This window comes from Ranitomeya variabilis, chromosome 1 (assembly GCF_051348905.1).
Source record: "Ranitomeya variabilis isolate aRanVar5 chromosome 1, aRanVar5.hap1, whole genome shotgun sequence".
Taxonomy (NCBI): Eukaryota; Metazoa; Chordata; class Amphibia; order Anura; family Dendrobatidae; genus Ranitomeya; species Ranitomeya variabilis.
Genome location: NC_135232.1, coordinates 788,367,679 through 788,388,015, shown reverse-complemented (window position 1 = coordinate 788,388,015; position 20,337 = coordinate 788,367,679). Strand labels below are relative to the sequence as shown.

Here is a 20,337-nt window from a genome sequence, read left to right as displayed (position 1 = left end):
AATGGCCACCGCGATAGCCATCTGCGCACGCGCGGATGCCCGCGGCCATTTTCCTGAAGCCGCGGCCAGCAGAGCGCCGCTTCTGCGCACGCGCGGCCAAAGCAAGATGGCCGCGCCCACCGATCACCAATGGAATAACGGACATCGCTGCTATTTTCACACCCCTGTGCAGGATTCGGGACCTTGGACATGCGCACACCACTACGCCACCAACGGAAAACTACGCAAGATCTGGGGGAAGACACCACGCCCATCCGACCTGACCAGCCTGATTGACAGGCGAAAACTACTACTTTGGTAACGTATTTCGGCAGCATAGGTGGGGAACGGGGGTCCACAAAATACACTATTGTAATGCACAGCTCAGGCCCTATTTAACAGTATTTTTATCTCATACCGAAAAAACGAGGTGACAGGTTCCCTTTAAGTATTTTGTGTGACATATCTCTGTGATTTAAGAGCATGAAAATTAAAAGTTGGAAAATTGCAAAATTTTTAAAATTTTTGCCAAATTTCCATTTTTTTCACAAATAAACTCAAGTAATGTCAAGGAAATTTTACCACTATTATGAATAGTGTTGAGCATTCCGATACCGCAAGTATCGGGTATCGGCCGATACTTGCGGTATCGGAATTCCGATACCGGGATTCCGATACTTGGCGCGTATCGGATACCGGAATCGGAAGTTCCATGATTCAAAATTCAGAAATTCAGCCAATGAGAAAGATTCCAAGTGTGGGCACATCCTGTTTAGCATGGAGGGCATGAAACTACTGGCAAGGCTGTGATTGGCTGCTTAAATGATGTCATGATGCAGTTTAAAAGTCGCTGGCGCCATTTTGCGATCACTCTGCTGTGAATTCAGTTAGTGACAGGACGCTGTTTGCTGACTGAGGGACAGTTTAGAGATAGCGATTTGCTTCTTTGTGCTTTCCAAAGGCTAATTTAGCAACCGCTGTGTTCACCTACTAATCACCTTCCTTTTGCCTTGTAGCGCTGTTTTCACAGCGATCTGCAAGGTCTCTCTGTGTGTGTGTGTGAGTGCAGCCCACTCTCTAGTCTGAGTGCAGCCACATAGGCCATCCATAGCTGGTTGTATTCAGTTCAGGGAGGGTGGTTCATTGCCTCATACTGTCCTTTTTTTTTTTTTTTTTGAAGTAGTGCAGGCTGCTGCACATTTTTTCCAAAAATTCCTATTAGTGTCTTTCCACCCGTCTCCAGCTAATTTGTGGAAAAACACTACATAGGATAAAGTAGAGGAGGGTTTTTGGGCCTTGCAGCGCCGTTTACGGCTGTCTGCACGGTCTCCGTGTGACTGCAGCTCGCCCTGTAGTCTGTGAGCAGCCGTAGCTTGGTTGTCTCCAGCTCAGGGTTGTTCACTGCGTCATACCGCCAAATCAATTTTCATTTTGTTTTCAAGTAGTGTAGTCTGCTGCTAATTAATTTAAAAAAATCCTTTTAGTGTCTTTCCACCCGTCTCCAGCTAATTTGTGGAAAAACACTACATAGGATAAAGTAGAGGAGGGTTTTTGGGCCTTGCAGCGCCGTTTACGGCTGTCTGCACGGTCTCCGTGTGACTGCAGCTCGCCCTGTAGTCTGTGAGCAGCCGTAGCTTGGTTGTCTCCAGCTCAGTGTTGTTCACTGCGTCATACCGCCAAATCAATTTTCATTTTGTTTTCAAGTAGTGTAGTCTGCTGCTAATTAATTTAAAAAAATCCTATTAGTGTCTTTCCACCCGTCTCCAGCTAATTTGTGGAAAAACACTACATAGGATAAAGTAGAGGAGGGTTTTTGGGCCTTGCAGCGCCGTTTACGTCTGTCTGCACGGTCTCCGTGTGACTGCAGCTCTATCCGTTGTCAGTTCAGCCCCAAAAAAATAAATAAATAATAAAGTTCACCAAACACACCAGTTACACCACTTTACATTTGTGTAGGCCACATTAGCTCATATTCAAGTCTAGTCCACACTTTAGAAAATTAGTGTGTCTTATACCTGTTAGGAGGAGTTGCTCAGGAATAAGCACACAAAGCCGTTAGTACTTTTCTGCTTATCTTTATCAGTCAACCAAGATGAAGAAGGCAGTGAGTAAGGCACGTGGGCGTGGGCGTGGGCGCGGAGCAGGGAGGGGACGTGGGGATTCTGTGCCTGCTGCGGGCACCGGTGAGTCATCAGCACCCACTTTCACAAGGGAACAGTCGTTCATGCGCAGCTTTGTCGCCGAGCGCCGTACACCGCTGCTGCGTCAAGACCAAATTGAAGCCGTTGTGGGATGGATGGCAGCTAATGCATCAACTTCCATTAGTGCCACATCCTCTCAGACACAGAGCACTGGAGAGCAGCCATCTGTCTCTTCACCACCTGCAAAATTGCCCAGGCAGACAGAGATCCCAGGACAGGAGCAGTCTCTACTTCTGTTCTCTGAATCATCTCTTGGCTTGGAAACAGGGGGCCAGCCAAGCAGCATTGGAGAAATGGAAGAAGAGGCAGGGTGCAGTGATGCCCAACCGCTTTTTCTGTCTTCCTCTGAAGAGGCGGGTGGGCCAGTGGCTCCGGTCACCACCTCGCAGGCCGCATCAGCTGATGATGACACTCAGGTGCCACTTACTGGTGCGTGCTCTGCTGCTGAGACTACCCAGGAGGAGCAGTTGGGGGCAGAGGGTAGTGTAGATGATGAGGTCCTTGACCCATCTTGGCGTCAGGGACAGGAAGGTGGTGGGAGCAGCTCTGAGGAAGAGATTCCCCGTACGGCCCAAAGAGGGAGAGGGAGGGGGAAGACTGCGGATCCTGCAGCCTCCGCTTTGGCACCCGTAAGGAGCATGTCTCTTCCAAAAGTCAAAAGGGGGGCTCCCAAGACTTGCAGTGCCTGGTCCTTTTTTGACACAGTTGCAGATGACATTTGCTATGTCAGATGCAAGGTGTGTCATCAAAAAATCAAAAGAGGTCAAAAAGTCGCCAACCTCAATACCTCCAACATGTGGAAACATGTGCGCAACAGGCACCCGGCGGAGTTAGACAAACACACTGAAGAGCTAGGCCAACCAACAGCGGCAGCTACCACCGCTTCAGCTCGTGTTGCCTCTTCCTCTAGCTCACACGCAGCTGGTTCGGCTTCCTCCCAGGATCGCCGTGGAAGAACCTCTGGCCCTGTTGTCCAGAGACCCGCTGTCATTCCACCCGCAGCACCACTTTCCCAGTCAACCACACACTCCCAGCCCAGTCTACAGCCATCGGTAGTACAGGCATGGGAGAAAAGGCGGCCTTTCTCGTCAAACCACCCACGAGCACAGGCTCTGACTGCAGGCATTGCCAAACTTCTGTCACTGGAAATGCTGTCATTCAGGCTGGTGGAGACTGACAGCTTCCGTGACTTGATGTCATTGGCAGTCCCACAGTACAGTGTGCCCAGCCGCTTTTACTTCAGCAGGCAAGCCGTCCCTGCCCTGCACAAGCATGTTGAGGGACACATAAAACACGCGCTACTGAACGCCGTCAGTAGCAAGGTCCACCTCACCACCGATGCGTGGACCAGTCAACATGGACAGGGGCGATACCTTTCCCTCACTGCCCATTGGGTTAATGTAGTTGAGCCGGGTACAGACCGTGCGAGTGGCGCAGGACGTGTCCTGCCCACTCCAAGGATTGCAGGAATCCATTCTGTACGCATTGACTCCTCCTCTTACACCAGTTCCTCAGAATCATCGCTGCAGGAGCCGTCACAGTCCACCTCCACATGGACCCGTGATGAACGTGTACCTGTTACGACCGACATGAGCACAGCCGTGGCCAAACGTCAACAGGCCGTCTTGAAATTAATTTTTTTGGGGAATCGTAGCCACACAGCGCAGGAGCTCTGGAATGCCATCAAGCAGGAGAGCGATGTGTGGTTTGAGCCAGCGAATCTCCAGCCAGGCATGGTAGTGTGTGATAATGGCCGAAATCTGGTGGCAGCCCTGGGCCTCGGCAACCTCACTCACATCCCATGTCTGGCACATGTGCTCAATTTGGTCGTGCAGAGTTTTTTGAGGGACTATCCGGATCTTGATGCACTGCTGCACAAGGTCCGCCTAGAGTGTGCTCACTTGCGGCGTTCCAGCACGGCAAAAGCGCGCATTGCGGCTCTGCAGCGCCGACACCGCCTGCCGGAACATCGCATCATATGTGACCTACCTACCAGGTGGAATTCCACGTTACATATGTTGGAGCGGTTGTGTGAGCAGCAGCAAGCTGTAATGGAGTACCAGCTGTATCAGGCGCAAAAAAGTCGCAGTCAGCGCCGTACAGACTTCACAACCACAGAGTGGGCCACTATGAAGGATGTCTGCCAGGTTTTGCGTCCCTTTGATTATTCCACGCGGATGGCGAGTGCAGATGATGCACTAGTCAGCATGACTGTCCCCCTTATCTGCCTGCTTGAAAAATCACTGCAAGCGCTAAGGGATGATGTTGTGGAAGAGGTGGAGGATGAGGATTCACCACTTCCATCATCTTCTGGACAGTCAGCGCCACGTGGTTCCTCACAAACGCGTAGGCAGGGGACAGTTTGTGAGGAGGATGAGGAGGAGTCAATGGAGGAGGAAGACATCCGTCCAGAGGAGGGAGTTCCCGAATTGTCCAGTACTCAGTGTGTACAGCGAGGGTGGGGTGATGACGAGCGGGCAGAGATCACGCCTCCAGCTGGGGACAGCGTTTCTTGGGCAGTTGGCAGTCTGCAGCACATGGTGGATTACATGCTGCAGTGCCTGAGAAACGACCGCCGCATCGACCACATTCTCAACATGTCTGATTATTGGGTGTTCACCCTCCTCGATCCTCGCTACCGGGACAACGTAGAAAGCCTCATCACACCGTTGAACCGGGAGCGAAAAATGCGGGAGTACCAAGACACACTGGTCAGTTCCATCATCTTCTCCATTCCAACTGAGAGAAGTGCTGCTACTGCATTCCAAAGCAGCTCAGTGCGTCCAGGCAGTGGTGGAGGCTCTGCACAAAGAGGGAGCAGAAGCAGTGCCTCTGCCCAAGGCAAGACCAGTATGGCCCAACTGTGGCACAGTTTTGTGTGCCCCCCACAAAAGTCTACACCATCACAGACGGCTCCAGTCAGCAGGAGGCAACGGTTCCGTCAGATGGTGACAGACTACATGTCTTGCCCTCTTGCTGTACTCCCAGACGGCTCTTCCCCTTTCAAGTTTTGGGTCTCAAAGCTGGATACATGGCCAGAGCTAAGCCAGTATGCATTGGAGGTGCTGTCTTGCCCTGCGGCCAGTGTATTATCGGAACGTGTCTTTAGTGCTGCAGGTGGTGTACTAACTGACCGTCGCATGCGACTATCCTCCGATAACGTTGACCGGCTTACTTTCCTGAAAATGAACAAGGCCTGGATCTCGCAGGAATTTGCCACTCCTCCTCCTGATTAAATAATTAGGTCACTGTATACGTTATCCAGGTCTCCTGTTGTGTTCATCTTTCTACCACCTGAACTTTAATTCCTGGGCTCCAACACCGCCAGTTGAGGCTCAGAAGTGCCGTCTGCACAGTCAAAACATACGACCCAATGTTATTGGGTTTCAGTAACGTCAGCTGATCCCCAGCTGTGTAGCCGGCAATGTGTCATGCGACCGCCACGCTGACACAACAACTGAAATGTAAGGGAATCTGTCCCCCCCCCCCCAAGGCGTTTGTTACTGAAAGAGCCACCTTGTGCAGCAGTAATGCTGCACAAGGAAAAAGGTAGCTATTTTGGTTTTGCTCCTTGCACACGCAAAACTTAACACTTATAAAATGTGTCCACTGATACCGTAAAACCGTCCCGGAGGTGGGACTTTCCTTCGTAATATGACGCAGCACAGCCGTCATTCCTACCCCCCCGGCGCCGCGCCCCGGCTCCTCAGCGTTGTTTGATTCCGTCCCGGAGCCTGCGCTGTTATGTTATCCCGTGGCCAGGCACACTTAGCGCTGCCCGTCTTCTGGCATCATTTGGTGTCAGGCTGGCTGCGCCTGTGCGGCCACGCTGGCCGAGAGCCCGCCTCGCAGTGTCTTCTGATTTAATCCCACTGGGGGCCTGGGATCTATGGACATGCGCAGTGCATATCTGAACCTCCACCTCTCACTCATCTCCCTATGGCTTCTTCAGACTGTTCGGTGTCAGCTGGTCCCTAATAGCATGCCACGGCCGTGACACCGCACAGTCTGGAAAAGAAGCCGTAGGGAGGGGAGTGAGAGGCGAGGATATGCACTGCGCATGGCCATGGATCCCAGGCCCCCAGTGGGATTACATCAGAAGACACTGCGAGGCGGGCTCTCGGCCAGCGCGGCCGCACAGGCGCAGCCAGCCTGACACCAAATGATGTCAGAAGATGGGCAGCGCTAAGTGTGCCTGGCCACGGGATAACATAACAGCGCAGGCTCCGGGACGGAATCAAACAACGCTGAGGAGCCGGGGCACGGCGGCGGGGGGGTAGTAATGATGGCTGTGCTGCGTCATATTACGAAGGAAAGTCCCACCTCCGGGACGGTTTCACGGCTTCAGGGGACACATTTTATAAGTGTTTAGTTCTGTGTTTGCAAGGAGCATGATGAAAAGAGCCACCTTTTCCTTTTGCATCTTTTGTGCTGCACAAGCTGGCTCTTTCAGCTACAAACGCCTTGGGGGGGGGTTAAAGGTTCCCTTTCGACTTTCTCAGGCTTCGGCCTACATTGTGTTCCTCTGCTTTTCCACCTGCCCCTGGGCTCCAACACCGCTAGTTGCCGTCCAGAAGTGCTGTACGCACAGTCAACAGTCGCTCCTCTGTTATTGGGGTTCAGTAACGTCAGCTGTTCCCCTGCTGTGTGTGTGGCAATCCCTCCTACCTCCTCCAACCTCCTCCAACCTCCTCCTCCTCCACCTGTCCCTGGGCTCCAACACCGCCAGTTGCCGTCCAGAAGTGCTGTACGCACAGTCAACAGTCCCTCCTCTGTTATTGGGGTTCAGTAACGTCAGCTGTTCCCCTGCTGTGTGTGTGGCAATCCCTCCTACCTCCTCCAACCTCCTCCTCCTCCACCTGTCCCTGGGCTCCAACACCGCCAGTTGCCGTCCAGAAGTGCTGTACGCACAGTCAACAGTCCCTCCTCTGTTATTGGGGTTCAGTAACGTCAGCTGTTCCCCTGCTGTGTGTGTGGCAATCCCTCCTACCTCCTCCAACCTCCTCCTCCTCCACCTGTCCCTGGGCTCCAACACCGCCAGTTGCCGTCCAGAAGTGCTGTACGCACAGTCAACAGTCCCTCCTCTGTTATTGGGGTTCAGTAACGTCAGCTGTTCCCCTGCTGTGTGTGTGGCAATCCCTCCTACCTCCTCCAACCTCCTCCTCCTCCACCTGTCCCTGGGCTCCAACACCGCCAGTTGCCGTCCAGAAGTGCTGTACGCACAGTCAACAGTCCCTCCTCTGTTATTGGGGTTCAGTAACGTCAGCTGTTCCCCTGCTGTGTGTGTGGCAATCCCTCCTACCTCCTCCAACCTCCTCCTCCTCCACCTGTCCCTGGGCTCCAACACCGCCAGTTGCCGTCCAGAAGTGCTGTACGCACAGTCAACAGTCCCTCCTCTGTTATTGGGGTTCAGTAACGTCAGCTGTTCCCCTGCTGTGTGTGTGGCAATCCCTCCTACCTCCTCCAACCTCCTCCTCCTCCACCTGTCCCTGGGCTCCAACACCGCCAGTTGCCGTCCAGAAGTGCTGTACGCACAGTCAACAGTCCCTCCTCTGTTATTGGGGTTCAGTAACGTCAGCTGTTCCCCTGCTGTGTGTGTGGCAATCCCTCCAACCTCCTCCAACCTCCTCCTCCTCCACCTGTCCCTGGGCTCCAACACCGCCAGTTGCCGTCCAGAAGTGCTGTATGCACAGTCAACAGTCCCTCCTCTGTTATTGGGGTTCAGTAACGTCAGCTGTTCCCCTGCTGTGTGTGTGGCAATCCCTCCTACCTCCTCCAACCTCCTCCTCCTCCACCTGTCCCTGGGCTCCAACACCGCCAGTTGCCGTCCAGAAGTGCTGTACGCACAGTCAACAGTCCCTCCTCTGTTATTGGGGTTCAGTAACGTCAGCTGTTCCCCTGCTGTGTGTGTGGCAATCCCTCCTACCTCCTCCAACCTCCTCCTCCTCCACCTGTCCCTGGGCTCCAACACCGCCAGTTGCCGTCCAGAAGTGCTGTACGCACAGTCAACAGTCCCTCCTCTGTTATTGGGGTTCAGTAACGTCAGCTGTTCCCCTGCTGTGTGTGTGGCAATCCCTCCTACCTCCTCCAACCTCCTCCAACCTCCTCCTCCTCCACCTGTCCCTGGGCTCCAACACCGCCAGTTGCCGTCCAGAAGTGCTGTACGCACAGTCAACAGTCCCTCCTCTGTTATTGGGGTTCAGTAACGTCAGCTGTTCCCCTGCTGTGTGTGTGGCAATCCCTCCTACCTCCTCCAACCTCCTCCTCCTCCACCTGTCCCTGGGCTCCAACACCGCCAGTTGCCGTCCAGAAGTGCTGTACGCACAGTCAACAGTCCCTCCTCTGTTATTGGGGTTCAGTAACGTCAGCTGTTCCCCTGCTGTGTGTGTGGCAATCCCTCCTACCTCCTCCAACCTCCTCCTCCTCCACCTGTCCCTGGGCTCCAACACCGCCAGTTGCCGTCCAGAAGTGCTGTACGCACAGTCAACAGTCCCTCCTCTGTTATTGGGGTTCAGTAACGTCAGCTGTTCCCCTGCTGTGTGTGTGGCAATCCCTCCTACCTCCTCCAACCTCCTCCAACCTCCTCCTCCTCCACCTGTCCCTGGGCTCCAACACCGCCAGTTGCCGTCCAGAAGTGCTGTACGCACAGTCAACAGTCCCTCCTCTGTTATTGGGGTTCAGTAACGTCAGCTGTTCCCCTGCTGTGTGTGTGGCAATCCCTCCTACCTCCTCCAACCTCCTCCTCCTCCACCTGTCCCTGGGCTCCAACACCGCCAGTTGCCGTCCAGAAGTGCTGTACGCACAGTCAACAGTCCCTCCTCTGTTATTGGGGTTCAGTAACGTCAGCTGTTCCCCTGCTGTGTGTGTGGCAATCCCTCCTACCTCCTCCAACCTCCTCCTCCTCCACCTGTCCCTGGGCTCCAACACCGCCAGTTGCCGTCCAGAAGTGCTGTACGCACAGTCAACAGTCCCTCCTCTGTTATTGGGGTTCAGTAACGTCAGCTGTTCCCCTGCTGTGTGTGTGGCAATCCCTCCTACCTCCTCCAACCTCCTCCAACCTCCTCCTCCTCCACCTGTCCCTGGGCTCCAACACCGCTAGTTGCCGTCCAGAAGTGCTGTACGCACAGAGCCAAACACCTCGCCAATGTGTTAGTGGGGTTCAGCACCGCCAGCTGTTCCCCTGCTGTGTATACGGCAACGTGTACTGCGACCGCCACGCAGACACAACAAGTTAAATGTAAGGGAACCTGACCCCCCCCCCCCAGGCGTTTGTTACTGAAGGAGCCACCTTGTGCAGCAGTAATGATGCAAAGGGAAAAAGTGCCTCTTTTCGTGATGCTCCTTGCACATGCTGAACCTAACACTTATGAAATGTGTCCCCACACAGCGTTAAACCGTCCGGTAGGTGGAACTTTCCTTTGTCGTGTGACGCAGCACAGCCATCATTTTTACCCCCTTGGCGCCGTGCGCCCCCTCCTCAGCGTTGTTTGAATCTGTCCCGGAGCCTGCGCTGTTAGGTTAGCCCTTGGCCATGCACACATGTTGCGCTGCCCGTCTTCTGACCTCATTTGGTGTCAGGCTGGCTGCGCCTGTGCGGGTGCGCTGGCCGAGATCCCGCCTCGCAGTGTCGTCTAATGTAATCCCACCGCGGGCCTGTGATCCGTGCCCGTGCGCAGTGCATATCCTCTCCTTTCACTCCCCTCCCTACGGCTTCTTCAGACTGTGCGATGTCAGCTGGTCCCTAATAGCATGCCACGGCCGTGACACCGCACAGTCTGAAAAAGCCGTAGGGAGGGGAGTGAGAGGAGAGGATATGCACTGCGCACGGGCACGGATCACAGGCCCGCGGTGGGATTACATTAGACGACACTGCGAGGCGGGATCTCGGCCAGCGCACCCGCACAGGCGCAGCCAGCCTGACACCAAATGAGGTCAGAAGACGGGCAGCGCAACATGTGTGCATGGCCAAGGGCTAACCTAACAGCGCAGGCTCCGGGACAGATTCAAACAACGCTGAGGAGGCGGCGCACGGCGCCAAGGGGGTAAAAATGATGGCTGTGCTGCGTCACACGACAAAGGAAAGTTCCACCTACCGGACGGTTTAACGCTGTGAGGAGACACATTTCATAAATGTTGGGTTCCGCATGTACAAGGACCATAATTAAAAGAGCTAAGTTTACCTTTTCCAGCATTAGTGCTGTACACAATGGCTCTTTCAGCTACAAACGCCTGGGGGGGGGGGGTTAAAGGTTTCCTTTCAACTTGCTCGAGTGCAGGCTTCGGCCTACACTCCGCTCCCCCTGCTCCTCCTGCTGACCCTGGGCTCTAACACCGCCAGTTTTTGCCCAGATGTGCTAGCTGCACAGAGAAAAACACCAGCCAATGTGTCAGTGGGGTTCAGCACCGCCAGCTGTTCCCCTGCTGTGTAGCCGGCAACGTGTCCTGCGACCGCCACGCAGACACAAGAACTGAAATTAAAGGGAACCTGTCCCCCCTCCCCCAGGTGTTTCTATGTTTTACAGCTACCTTGAACAGCAGTAATGCTGCATGTGTTCAAGGTGGCTCAGAAACTTATTCTCCTTGCCCATGTTGAAGTGAACACGTCTAAAATGTGTCCTCTGTGACCATTAAAACGTCCCTCAGGTGTGATTTGACTTTGTATTGACACACGCAACAAGCTCCTTGGTAACGCTGCCCGTCTTCTGGCATCATTGTTTGGCTGCCTGCGCCTCTGCGGCCGCCCTGACCCACACAACGCCCCTCGGTGTCTTATTTATTGGGACTGCGAGGGTGTGATTGATGGGCAGGATCAGTGCATCAGTTCGCCTGTCCCTCCTCTCCTTCCGCCTTCTTCGGACTGTGCGGCTTCATGGCCGTGGCATGCGATAAGGGATCAGATGACGCCGCACAGTCTGAAGCGGGTGTAAGGACCCGAGTGTGAGAGGCCAACATATGTGCTGCGCCAGGCCCTGAATCCCAGCCCCGCAGTGTTTTAACAATGTTAAGACACTGCGGGGCTGGGATTCATGGGCATCGCGAACCGCACCGGCCGACATTACATGATGCCAGAAGATGGGCAGCGCTAACGGCGCTAGGCCAGGGGATAACACGACAGCGCAGACTCCTGTACAGCAAATAACAACGCTCGGGAGGCTGCACCCAGCACCAAGGTGGGATTCTTGACATCTGTGCTGCGTCTCATTACAAAGGGAACTCGCGCCTCCAACACAGTTTGACTGTATAAAGGGCTAAATGTTATACGTGTTTCATTCAGCGTGTGCAAGGAGAAAAATTAAAAGAGCAACCTTTGACTTGTGCAGCACTACTGCTGCATAAGCTGTGGCTCTTCTACTTTGTAACCCCTGAGGGGGGGTTAAAGGTGACCTTTGAAATCGGTTCAAGTAGGCTTCGGCCTACACTCTGCTCCCCCTGCAGAGCCCGGGCTCCAACACCGATCGTTGCTGTCCGGAAGTGCTGGCTGCACAGAGCCAAACACCTCGCCAATGTGTCAGTGGGGTCCAGCACCGCCAGCTGTTCCCCTGCTGTGTAGCCGGCAACGTGTCCTGCAAAAGCCACGCAGACACAACAGACCCAAAGCTGCCGCCAGTGCAGGCTTCGGCCTACACTCCCCTCCCCCTGCTCCTCCTCCTCCTGCTCCTCCTCCTGCTGTCCCTGGGCTCTAACACACCGCCAGTTGGGGCCCAGATGTGCTAGCTGCACAGAGAAAAACACCAGCCAATGTGTCAGTGGGGTCCAGCACCGCCAGCTGTTCCCCTGCTGTGCAGCCGGCAACGTGTCCTGCAAAAGCCACGCAGACACAAGAACTGAAATTGAAGGGAACCTGTCCCCCCTCCCCCAGGCGTTTTTAGGTTATCCAGCCACCTTGTACAGCGGTAATGCTGCATGTGTGCAAGGTGGCTCAGAAACGTATTCTCCTCGCACATGTGGAACTGAAAACACGTCTGAAATGTGTCCTCTGTGTGACCATTTAACCGTCCCGGTGGTGTGACTTTCCTTTGTAATGACACGCTGCAACCCCCTTGGTAGCGCTGCCCGTCTTCTGGCATCATTGTTTGGCTGCCTGCGCCTCTGCGGCCGCCCTGACCCACACAACGCCCCTCGGTGTCTTATTTATTGGGACTGCGAGGGTGTGATTGATGGGCAGGATCAGTGCATCAGTTCGCCTGTCCCTCCTCTCCTTCCGCCTTCTTCGGACTGTGCGGCTTCATGGCCGTGGCATGCGATAAGGGATCAGATGACGCCGCACAGTCTGAAGCGGGTGTAAGGACCCGAGTGTGAGAGGCCAACATATGTGCTGCGCCAGGCCCTGAATCCCAGCCCCGCAGTGTTTTAACAATGTTAAGACACTGCGGGGCTGGGATTCATGGGCATCGCGAACCGCACCGGCCGACATTACATGATGCCAGAAGATGGGCAGCGCTAACGGCGCTAGGCCAGGGGATAACACGACAGCGCAGACTCCTGTACAGCAAATAACAACGCTCGGGAGGCTGCACCCAGCACCAAGGTGGGATTCTTGACACCTGTGCTGCGTCTCATTACAAAGGGAACTCTCGCCTCCATTACACAGTTTGACTGTATAAAGGGCTGAATGTTATACGTGTTCCATTCAGCGTGTGCAAGGAGAAAAATTACAAGAGCAACCTTTGACTTGCGCAGCACTGCTGCTGCATAAGCTGTGGCTCTTCTACTTTGTAACCCCTGAGGGGGGGTTAAAGGTGACCTTTGAAATCGGTTCAAGTAGGCTTCGGCCTACACTCTGCTCCCCCTGCAGAGCCCGGGCTCCAACACCGATCGTTGCTGTCCGGAAGTGCTGGCTGCACAGAGCCAAACACCTCGCCAATGTGTCAGTGGGGTCCAGCACCGCCAGCTGTTCCCCTGCTGTGTAGCCGGCAACGTGTCCTGCAAAAGCCACGCAGACACAACAGACCCAAAGCTGCCGCCAGTGCAGGCTTCGGCCTACACTCCCCTCCCCCTGCTCCTCCTCCTCCTGCTCCTCCTCCTGCTGTCCCTGGGCTCTAACACACCGCCAGTTGGGGCCCAGATGTGCTAGCTGCACAGAGAAAAACACCAGCCAATGTGTCAGTGGGGTCCAGCACCGCCAGCTGTTCCCCTGCTGTGCAGCCGGCAACGTGTCCTGCAAAAGCCACGCAGACACAAGAACTGAAATTGAAGGGAACCTGTCCCCCCTCCCCCAGGCGTTTTTAGGTTATCCAGCCACCTTGTACAGCGGTAATGCTGCATGTGTGCAAGGTGGCTCAGAAACGTATTCTCCTCGCACATGTGGAACTGAAAACACGTCTGAAATGTGTCCTCTGTGTGACCATTTAACCGTCCCGGTGGTGTGACTTTCCTTTGTAATGACACGCTGCAACCCCCTTGGTAGCGCTGCCCGTCTTCTGGCATCATTGTTTGGCTGCCTGCGCCTCTGCGGCCGCCCTGACCCACACAACGCCCCTCGGTGTCTTATTTATTGGGACTGCGAGGGTGTGATTGATGGGCAGGATCAGTGCATCAGTTCGCCTGTCCCTCCTCTCCTTCCGCCTTCTTCGGACTGTGCGGCTTCATGGCCGTGGCATGCGATAAGGGATCAGATGACGCCGCACAGTCTGAAGCGGGTGTAAGGACCCGAGTGTGAGAGGCCAACATATGTGCTGCGCCAGGCCCTGAATCCCAGCCCCGCAGTGTTTTAACAATGTTAAGACACTGCGGGGCTGGGATTCATGGGCATCGCGAACCGCACCGGCCGACATTACATGATGCCAGAAGATGGGCAGCGCTAACGGCGCTAGGCCAGGGGATAACACGACAGCGCAGACTCCTGTACAGCAAATAACAACGCTCGGGAGGCTGCACCCAGCACCAAGGTGGGATTCTTGACACCTGTGCTGCGTCTCATTACAAAGGGAACTCTCGCCTCCATTACACAGTTTGACTGTATAAAGGGCTGAATGTTATACGTGTTCCATTCAGCGTGTGCAAGGAGAAAAATTACAAGAGCAACCTTTGACTTGCGCAGCACTGCTGCTGCATAAGCTGTGGCTCTTCTACTTTGTAACCCCTGAGGGGGGGTTAAAGGTGACTTTTGAAATCGGTTCAATTAGGCTTCGGCCTACACTCTGCTCCACCTGCAGAGCCCGGGCTCCAACAACGCTAGTTGCTGTCCGGAAGTGCTGGCTGCACAGAGCCAAACACCTCGCCAATGTGTCAGTGGGGTCCAGCACCGCCAGCTGTTCCCCTGCTGTGTAGCCGGCAACGTGTCCTGCAAAAGCCACGCAGACACAACAGACCCAAAGCTGCCGCCAGTGCAGGCTTCGGCCTACACTCCCCTCCCCCTGCTCCTCCTCCTCCTGCTCCTCCTCCTGCTGTCCCTGGGCTCTAACACACCGCCAGTTGGGGCCCAGATGTGCTAGCTGCACAGAGAAAAACACCAGCCAATGTGTCAGTGGGGTCCAGCACCGCCAGCTGTTCCCCTGCTGTGCAGCCGGCAACGTGTCCTGCAAAAGCCACGCAGACACAAGAACTGAAATTGAAGGGAACCTGTCCCCCCTCCCCCAGGCGTTTTTACGTTATCCAGCCACCTTGTACAGCGGTAATGCTGCATGTGTGCAAGGTGGCTCAGAAACGTATTCTCCTCGCACATGTGGAACTGAAAACACGTCTGAAATGTGTCCTCTGTGTGACCATTTAACCGTCCCGGTGGTGTGACTTTCCTTTGTAATGACACGCTGCAACCCCCTTGGTAGCGCTGCCCGTCTTCTGGCATCATTGTTTGGCTGCCTGCGCCTCTGCGGCCGCCCTGACCCACACAACGCCCCTCGGTGTCTTATTTATTGGGACTGCGAGGGTGTGATTGATGGGCAGGATCAGTGCATCAGTTCGCCTGTCCCTCCTCTCCTTCCGCCTTCTTCGGACTGTGCGGCTTCATGGCCGTGGCATGCGATAAGGGATCAGATGACGCCGCACAGTCTGAAGCGGGTGTAAGGACCCGAGTGTGAGAGGCCAACATATGTGCTGCGCCAGGCCCTGAATCCCAGCCCCGCAGTGTTTTAACAATGTTAAGACACTGCGGGGCTGGGATTCATGGGCATCGCGAACCGCACCGGCCGACATTACATGATGCCAGAAGATGGGCAGCGCTAACGGCGCTAGGCCAGGGGATAACACGACAGCGCAGACTCCTGTACAGCAAATAACAACGCTCGGGAGGCTGCACCCAGCACCAAGGTGGGATTCTTGACACCTGTGCTGCGTCTCATTACAAAGGGAACTCTCGCCTCCATTACACAGTTTGACTGTATAAAGGGCTGAATGTTATACGTGTTCCATTCAGCGTGTGCAAGGAGAAAAATTACAAGAGCAACCTTTGACTTGCGCAGCACTGCTGCTGCATAAGCTGTGGCTCTTCTACTTTGTAACCCCTGAGGGGGGGTTAAAGGTGACTTTTGAAATCGGTTCAATTAGGCTTCGGCCTACACTCTGCTCCACCTGCAGAGCCCGGGCTCCAACAACGCTAGTTGCTGTCCGGAAGTGCTGGCTGCACAGAGCCAAACACCTCGCCAATGTGTCAGTGGGGTCCAGCACCGCCAGCTGTTCCCCTGCTGTGTAGCCGGCAACGTGTCCTGCAAAAGCCACGCAGACACAACAGACCCAAAGCTGCCGCCAGTGCAGGCTTCGGCCTACACTCCCCTCCCCCTGCTCCTCCTCCTCCTGCTCCTCCTCCTGCTGTCCCTGGGCTCTAACACACCGCCAGTTGGGGCCCAGATGTGCTAGCTGCACAGAGAAAAACACCAGCCAATGTGTCAGTGGGGTCCAGCACCGCCAGCTGTTCCCCTGCTGTGCAGCCGGCAACGTGTCCTGCAAAAGCCACGCAGACACAAGAACTGAAATTGAAGGGAACCTGTCCCCCCTCCCCCAGGCGTTTTTACGTTATCCAGCCACCTTGTACAGCGGTAATGCTGCATGTGTGCAAGGTGGCTCAGAAACGTATTCTCCTCGCACATGTGGAACTGAAAACACGTCTGAAATGTGTCCTCTGTGTGACCATTTAACCGTCCCGGTGGTGTGACTTTCCTTTGTAATGACACGCTGCAACCCCCTTGGTAGCGCTGCCCGTCTTCTGGCATCATTGTTTGGCTGCCTGCGCCTCTGCGGCCGCCCTGACCCACACAACGCCCCTCGGTGTCTTATTTATTGGGACTGCGAGGGTGTGATTGATGGGCAGGATCAGTGCATCAGTTCGCCTGTCCCTCCTCTCCTTCCGCCTTCTTCGGACTGTGCGGCTTCATGGCCGTGGCATGCGATAAGGGATCAGATGACGCCGCACAGTCTGAAGCGGGTGTAAGGACCCGAGTGTGAGAGGCCAACATATGTGCTGCGCCAGGCCCTGAATCCCAGCCCCGCAGTGTTTTAACAATGTTAAGACACTGCGGGGCTGGGATTCATGGGCATCGCGAACCGCACCGGCCGACATTACATGATGCCAGAAGATGGGCAGCGCTAACGGCGCTAGGCCAGGGGATAACACGACAGCGCAGACTCCTGTACAGCAAATAACAACGCTCGGGAGGCTGCACCCAGCACCAAGGTGGGATTCTTGACATCTGTGCTGCGTCTCATTACAAAGGGAACTCGCGCCTCCAACACAGTTTGACTGTATAAAGGGCTAAATGTTATACGTGTTTCATTCAGCGTGTGCAAGGAGAAAAATTAAAAGAGCAACCTTTGACTTGTGCAGCACTACTGCTGCATAAGCTGTGGCTCTTCTACTTTGTAACCCCTGAGGGGGGGTTAAAGGTGACCTTTGAAATCGGTTCAAGTAGGCTTCGGCCTACACTCTGCTCCCCCTGCAGAGCCCGGGCTCCAACACCGATCGTTGCTGTCCGGAAGTGCTGGCTGCACAGAGCCAAACACCTCGCCAATGTGTCAGTGGGGTCCAGCACCGCCAGCTGTTCCCCTGCTGTGTAGCCGGCAACGTGTCCTGCAAAAGCCACGCAGACACAACAGACCCAAAGCTGCCGCCAGTGCAGGCTTCGGCCTACACTCCCCTCCCCCTGCTCCTCCTCCTCCTGCTCCTCCTCCTGCTGACCCTGGGCTCTAACAAACCGCCAGTTGGGGCCCAGATGTGCTAGCTGCACAGAGAAAAACACCTCGCCAATGTGTCAGTGGGGTCCAGCACCGCCAGCTGTTCCCCTGCTGTGCAGCCGGCATCGTGTCCTGCAAAAGCCACGCAGACACTTGCTCTTGTACCTTCTGCTCCCCATCCTGGTTCCAGTACCGTCAGCTGGTTCCGGGCAGAGCCTTTGGCTTAGGTGCCTCCCTTTGGTATCCGAGTTCCACCAACGTCAGGTGGTCCTTGGTAGTGCTTTCAGGCACGGGTACCTCCTGCTTAGTAACCGGGTTCCAGTAACGTCAGCTGGTCCTCGGTAGTTCCATTGGCTCTTGGACCTTCGGCTACCCATCCGGGTTCCAGCACCGTCAGCTGGTTCTCGGCAGTGTCTTTTGCTCTTGTACCTTCTGCTCCCCATCCTGGTTCCAGTACCGTCAGCTGGTTCCGGGCAGAGCCTTTGGCTTAGGTGCCTCCCTCTGGGTATCCGAGTTCCACCAACGTCAGGTGGTCCTTGGTAGTGCTTTCAGCACAGGTACCTCCTGCTTAGTAACCGGGTTCCAGTAACATCAGCTGGTCCTCGGTAGTTCCATTGGCTCTTGGACCTTCGGGTAGCCATCCGAGTTCCAGTTCCATCAGCTGGTTCTCGGCATTTTCTCAGCCTTCTTGTACCTTCTGCTACATTTCCAAGTTCAAGAGACTAAACACAATGACCCAGAAGACCACCCCTAAGATGACGACGACACCAGAGACGACAACCACCGTGATGACGACGACCCTGGAGACGATGACCCCGAAGACCACCCCGATGACGACGACCCCGGAGACGACGACCCTGAAGACCACCCCGATGACGACGACCCCGGAGACGACGACCCTGGAGACGACGACGACCTGGAAGACCGAGAAGCAGAAGAACAAGAGGCTGCAGAACAAAGAGCAGAAGGACATTAAGCATAACACAAAATATCAGAGCAAAAAATATTATGTAAATTATAAGCAGAAGAAGACTAAGCAGTGTATGGGGGTGAGTCCGTTCCTCCTCGTGGTGCCCCTGGATAAAGCCTGATGCTGCAGGCCAAACTGAACGCGGACAAATGTAACTGTTTTGTGACAGGCAGAACGGAAGGTGTAATCTTCAAACTTTTATAGATAACAACTACGGGAATGCCTGTCACAAATAAGAATATGATGAAGAAGTTGAATATGATGAAGATAATAGTAAAATAAAAAGAATATGAACAATGTAACCCAAAAAATAATAGGTAGAAGATGAAGAAGAAGATGAATAAGGTGAAGAAGTTGATGTCAAAGAAGCTGATGATGAGGATAATTAAGAAGAAAGCGTGGGAGAAGTAAAAAAGAAGGTGAAGGGCGTGGAAGTAGTGAAACATCAATATCTGACATAAAAAAAAAAAAAAAAACATAGTCAAATTCTTTCTAACGCCGAACTTCATAAAAAAAAATAAAAAATCCTGCTATTCTATTACATTGGGCTAAACCTCTGTCCCTTTAATATCTCCGCCACGTCCCCCAATACATCCTACAATATTCTTAGTTGTTTTCCTTCATGTAGAATGAACCTACAAGTGTATAAAGGGTTTATTTTAATTCCGATATTTTCGTCCCATTGACTTGCATTGGGATCGGGTATCGGTATCGGATTGGATTCCGATACTGTGACGGTATCGGCCGATACTTTCCGATACCGATACTTTCCGATATCGGAAAGTATCGCTCAACACTAATTATGAAGTAAAATATGTCTCGAGAAAACAAGGTCAGAATCACTGGGATCCATGCAAGTGTTCTAGAGTTATAACCTCATAAAGGGACAGTGGTCAGAATTGTAAAAATTGGCCCGGTCATTAACGTGCAAACCACCCTTGGAGGTAAAGGGGTTAAAAGAAGGTACAGAAACGACATACAGCAGCCTCCCTCAGTCATTTTTGGAGTCATAGCTTTTGTAACCAAGTAAATACTGTAGAGACAGCCATAAATGACGGAATAAGAAATATCTTTTTTTTCGTAAATCAAAAGTACACATGCAAATAAGAAACTTTGTAATATATGTTATCAGAAAAATCTGCTTCTTTCTCCTCCTGGACTGATCTTTACTTCTCAAAATTCTCAATTCACAGGTAAGAAGGGTTTTAGTGAATACAGACTTTCCCAATACTGAGATAGGTAATGGCAGTTAGTGCTTATAAAGTTCTATGGAGAATTGTAGCTGTCATTTTAGAAGAATATAGAGCAGAAACTTCTGGGTCCGCTTCCAGCTTCTTCATTCTTCTCCCCCTCCATAGAATTTTAAAGGCAGTAGCTTTCACGTCCAATCTCAGTAATGGGAAAAGCTCTGTTTTCACAAAGTACAGATTTTACCCATGGACCGAAAGTGAAAGATGAATCCAGGAAAAAGAATCAAATTGAACTATTATTTGATGAATAAAAAATTAAAATTACATTTACACAGGAGTTACAGTACGTGTCGAATTACACTTTTATGTGCCTTTATATCTAAGAATAGTTTTATCTTGGTTAAGAAAACATTTCATTTGCTAGTTAATTATTTCACAATATTTCATATAATTACAAGTTACAATTTATATCTCATGTTTTACCTGCTCCACAACATATACACAATAGTCTGCCTGTTGTCTCTGTAGGAAGGGATGCATGTTGTGTAGCCAGATCGCAAGATGTGGGTCTCGATCACGAAAAGGGATCACTATAGCGATTTTCTGGAGAGCTGTACAGTTGTCAGGCTTGCTGTGACCTCCAAGCGGCAAATTTGCATTTTGAAATATTGTGTTATCTGTAGACACATTCACTTCAACATTGTAAGGACCTGTTAGTTAAAATGAAGATATTGCAGGTGACTTAAACATTAAGCAGTCTGTAAAAAGAATACATTTGACAATCTCCATTTCCATCACAAATGGACACCAGCATGTTAAAATTACCAGCACTTAAAAACCGTTGTTTTAATGGTGCACGTGAAAATAAGAAACTTTATAATATGTCTTATCA

The 20,337-nt window shown here is 53.1% G+C and overlaps 1 protein-coding gene across 1 annotated transcript in view; it reads right to left on the bottom strand.

Moving 5' to 3' along the window:
* The window catches only part of LOC143784557 (beta-1,4-galactosyltransferase 1-like), a 570,011-nt gene that overhangs the window by 313,789 nt on the left and 235,885 nt on the right, over positions 1 to 20,337 (bottom strand). The window contains exon 3 of the mRNA XM_077272977.1: positions 19,929 to 20,155. Coding sequence (XP_077129092.1) covers positions 19,929 to 20,155 — 227 coding nt within the window. The remainder of the gene's footprint in view (positions 1 to 19,928; positions 20,156 to 20,337) is intronic.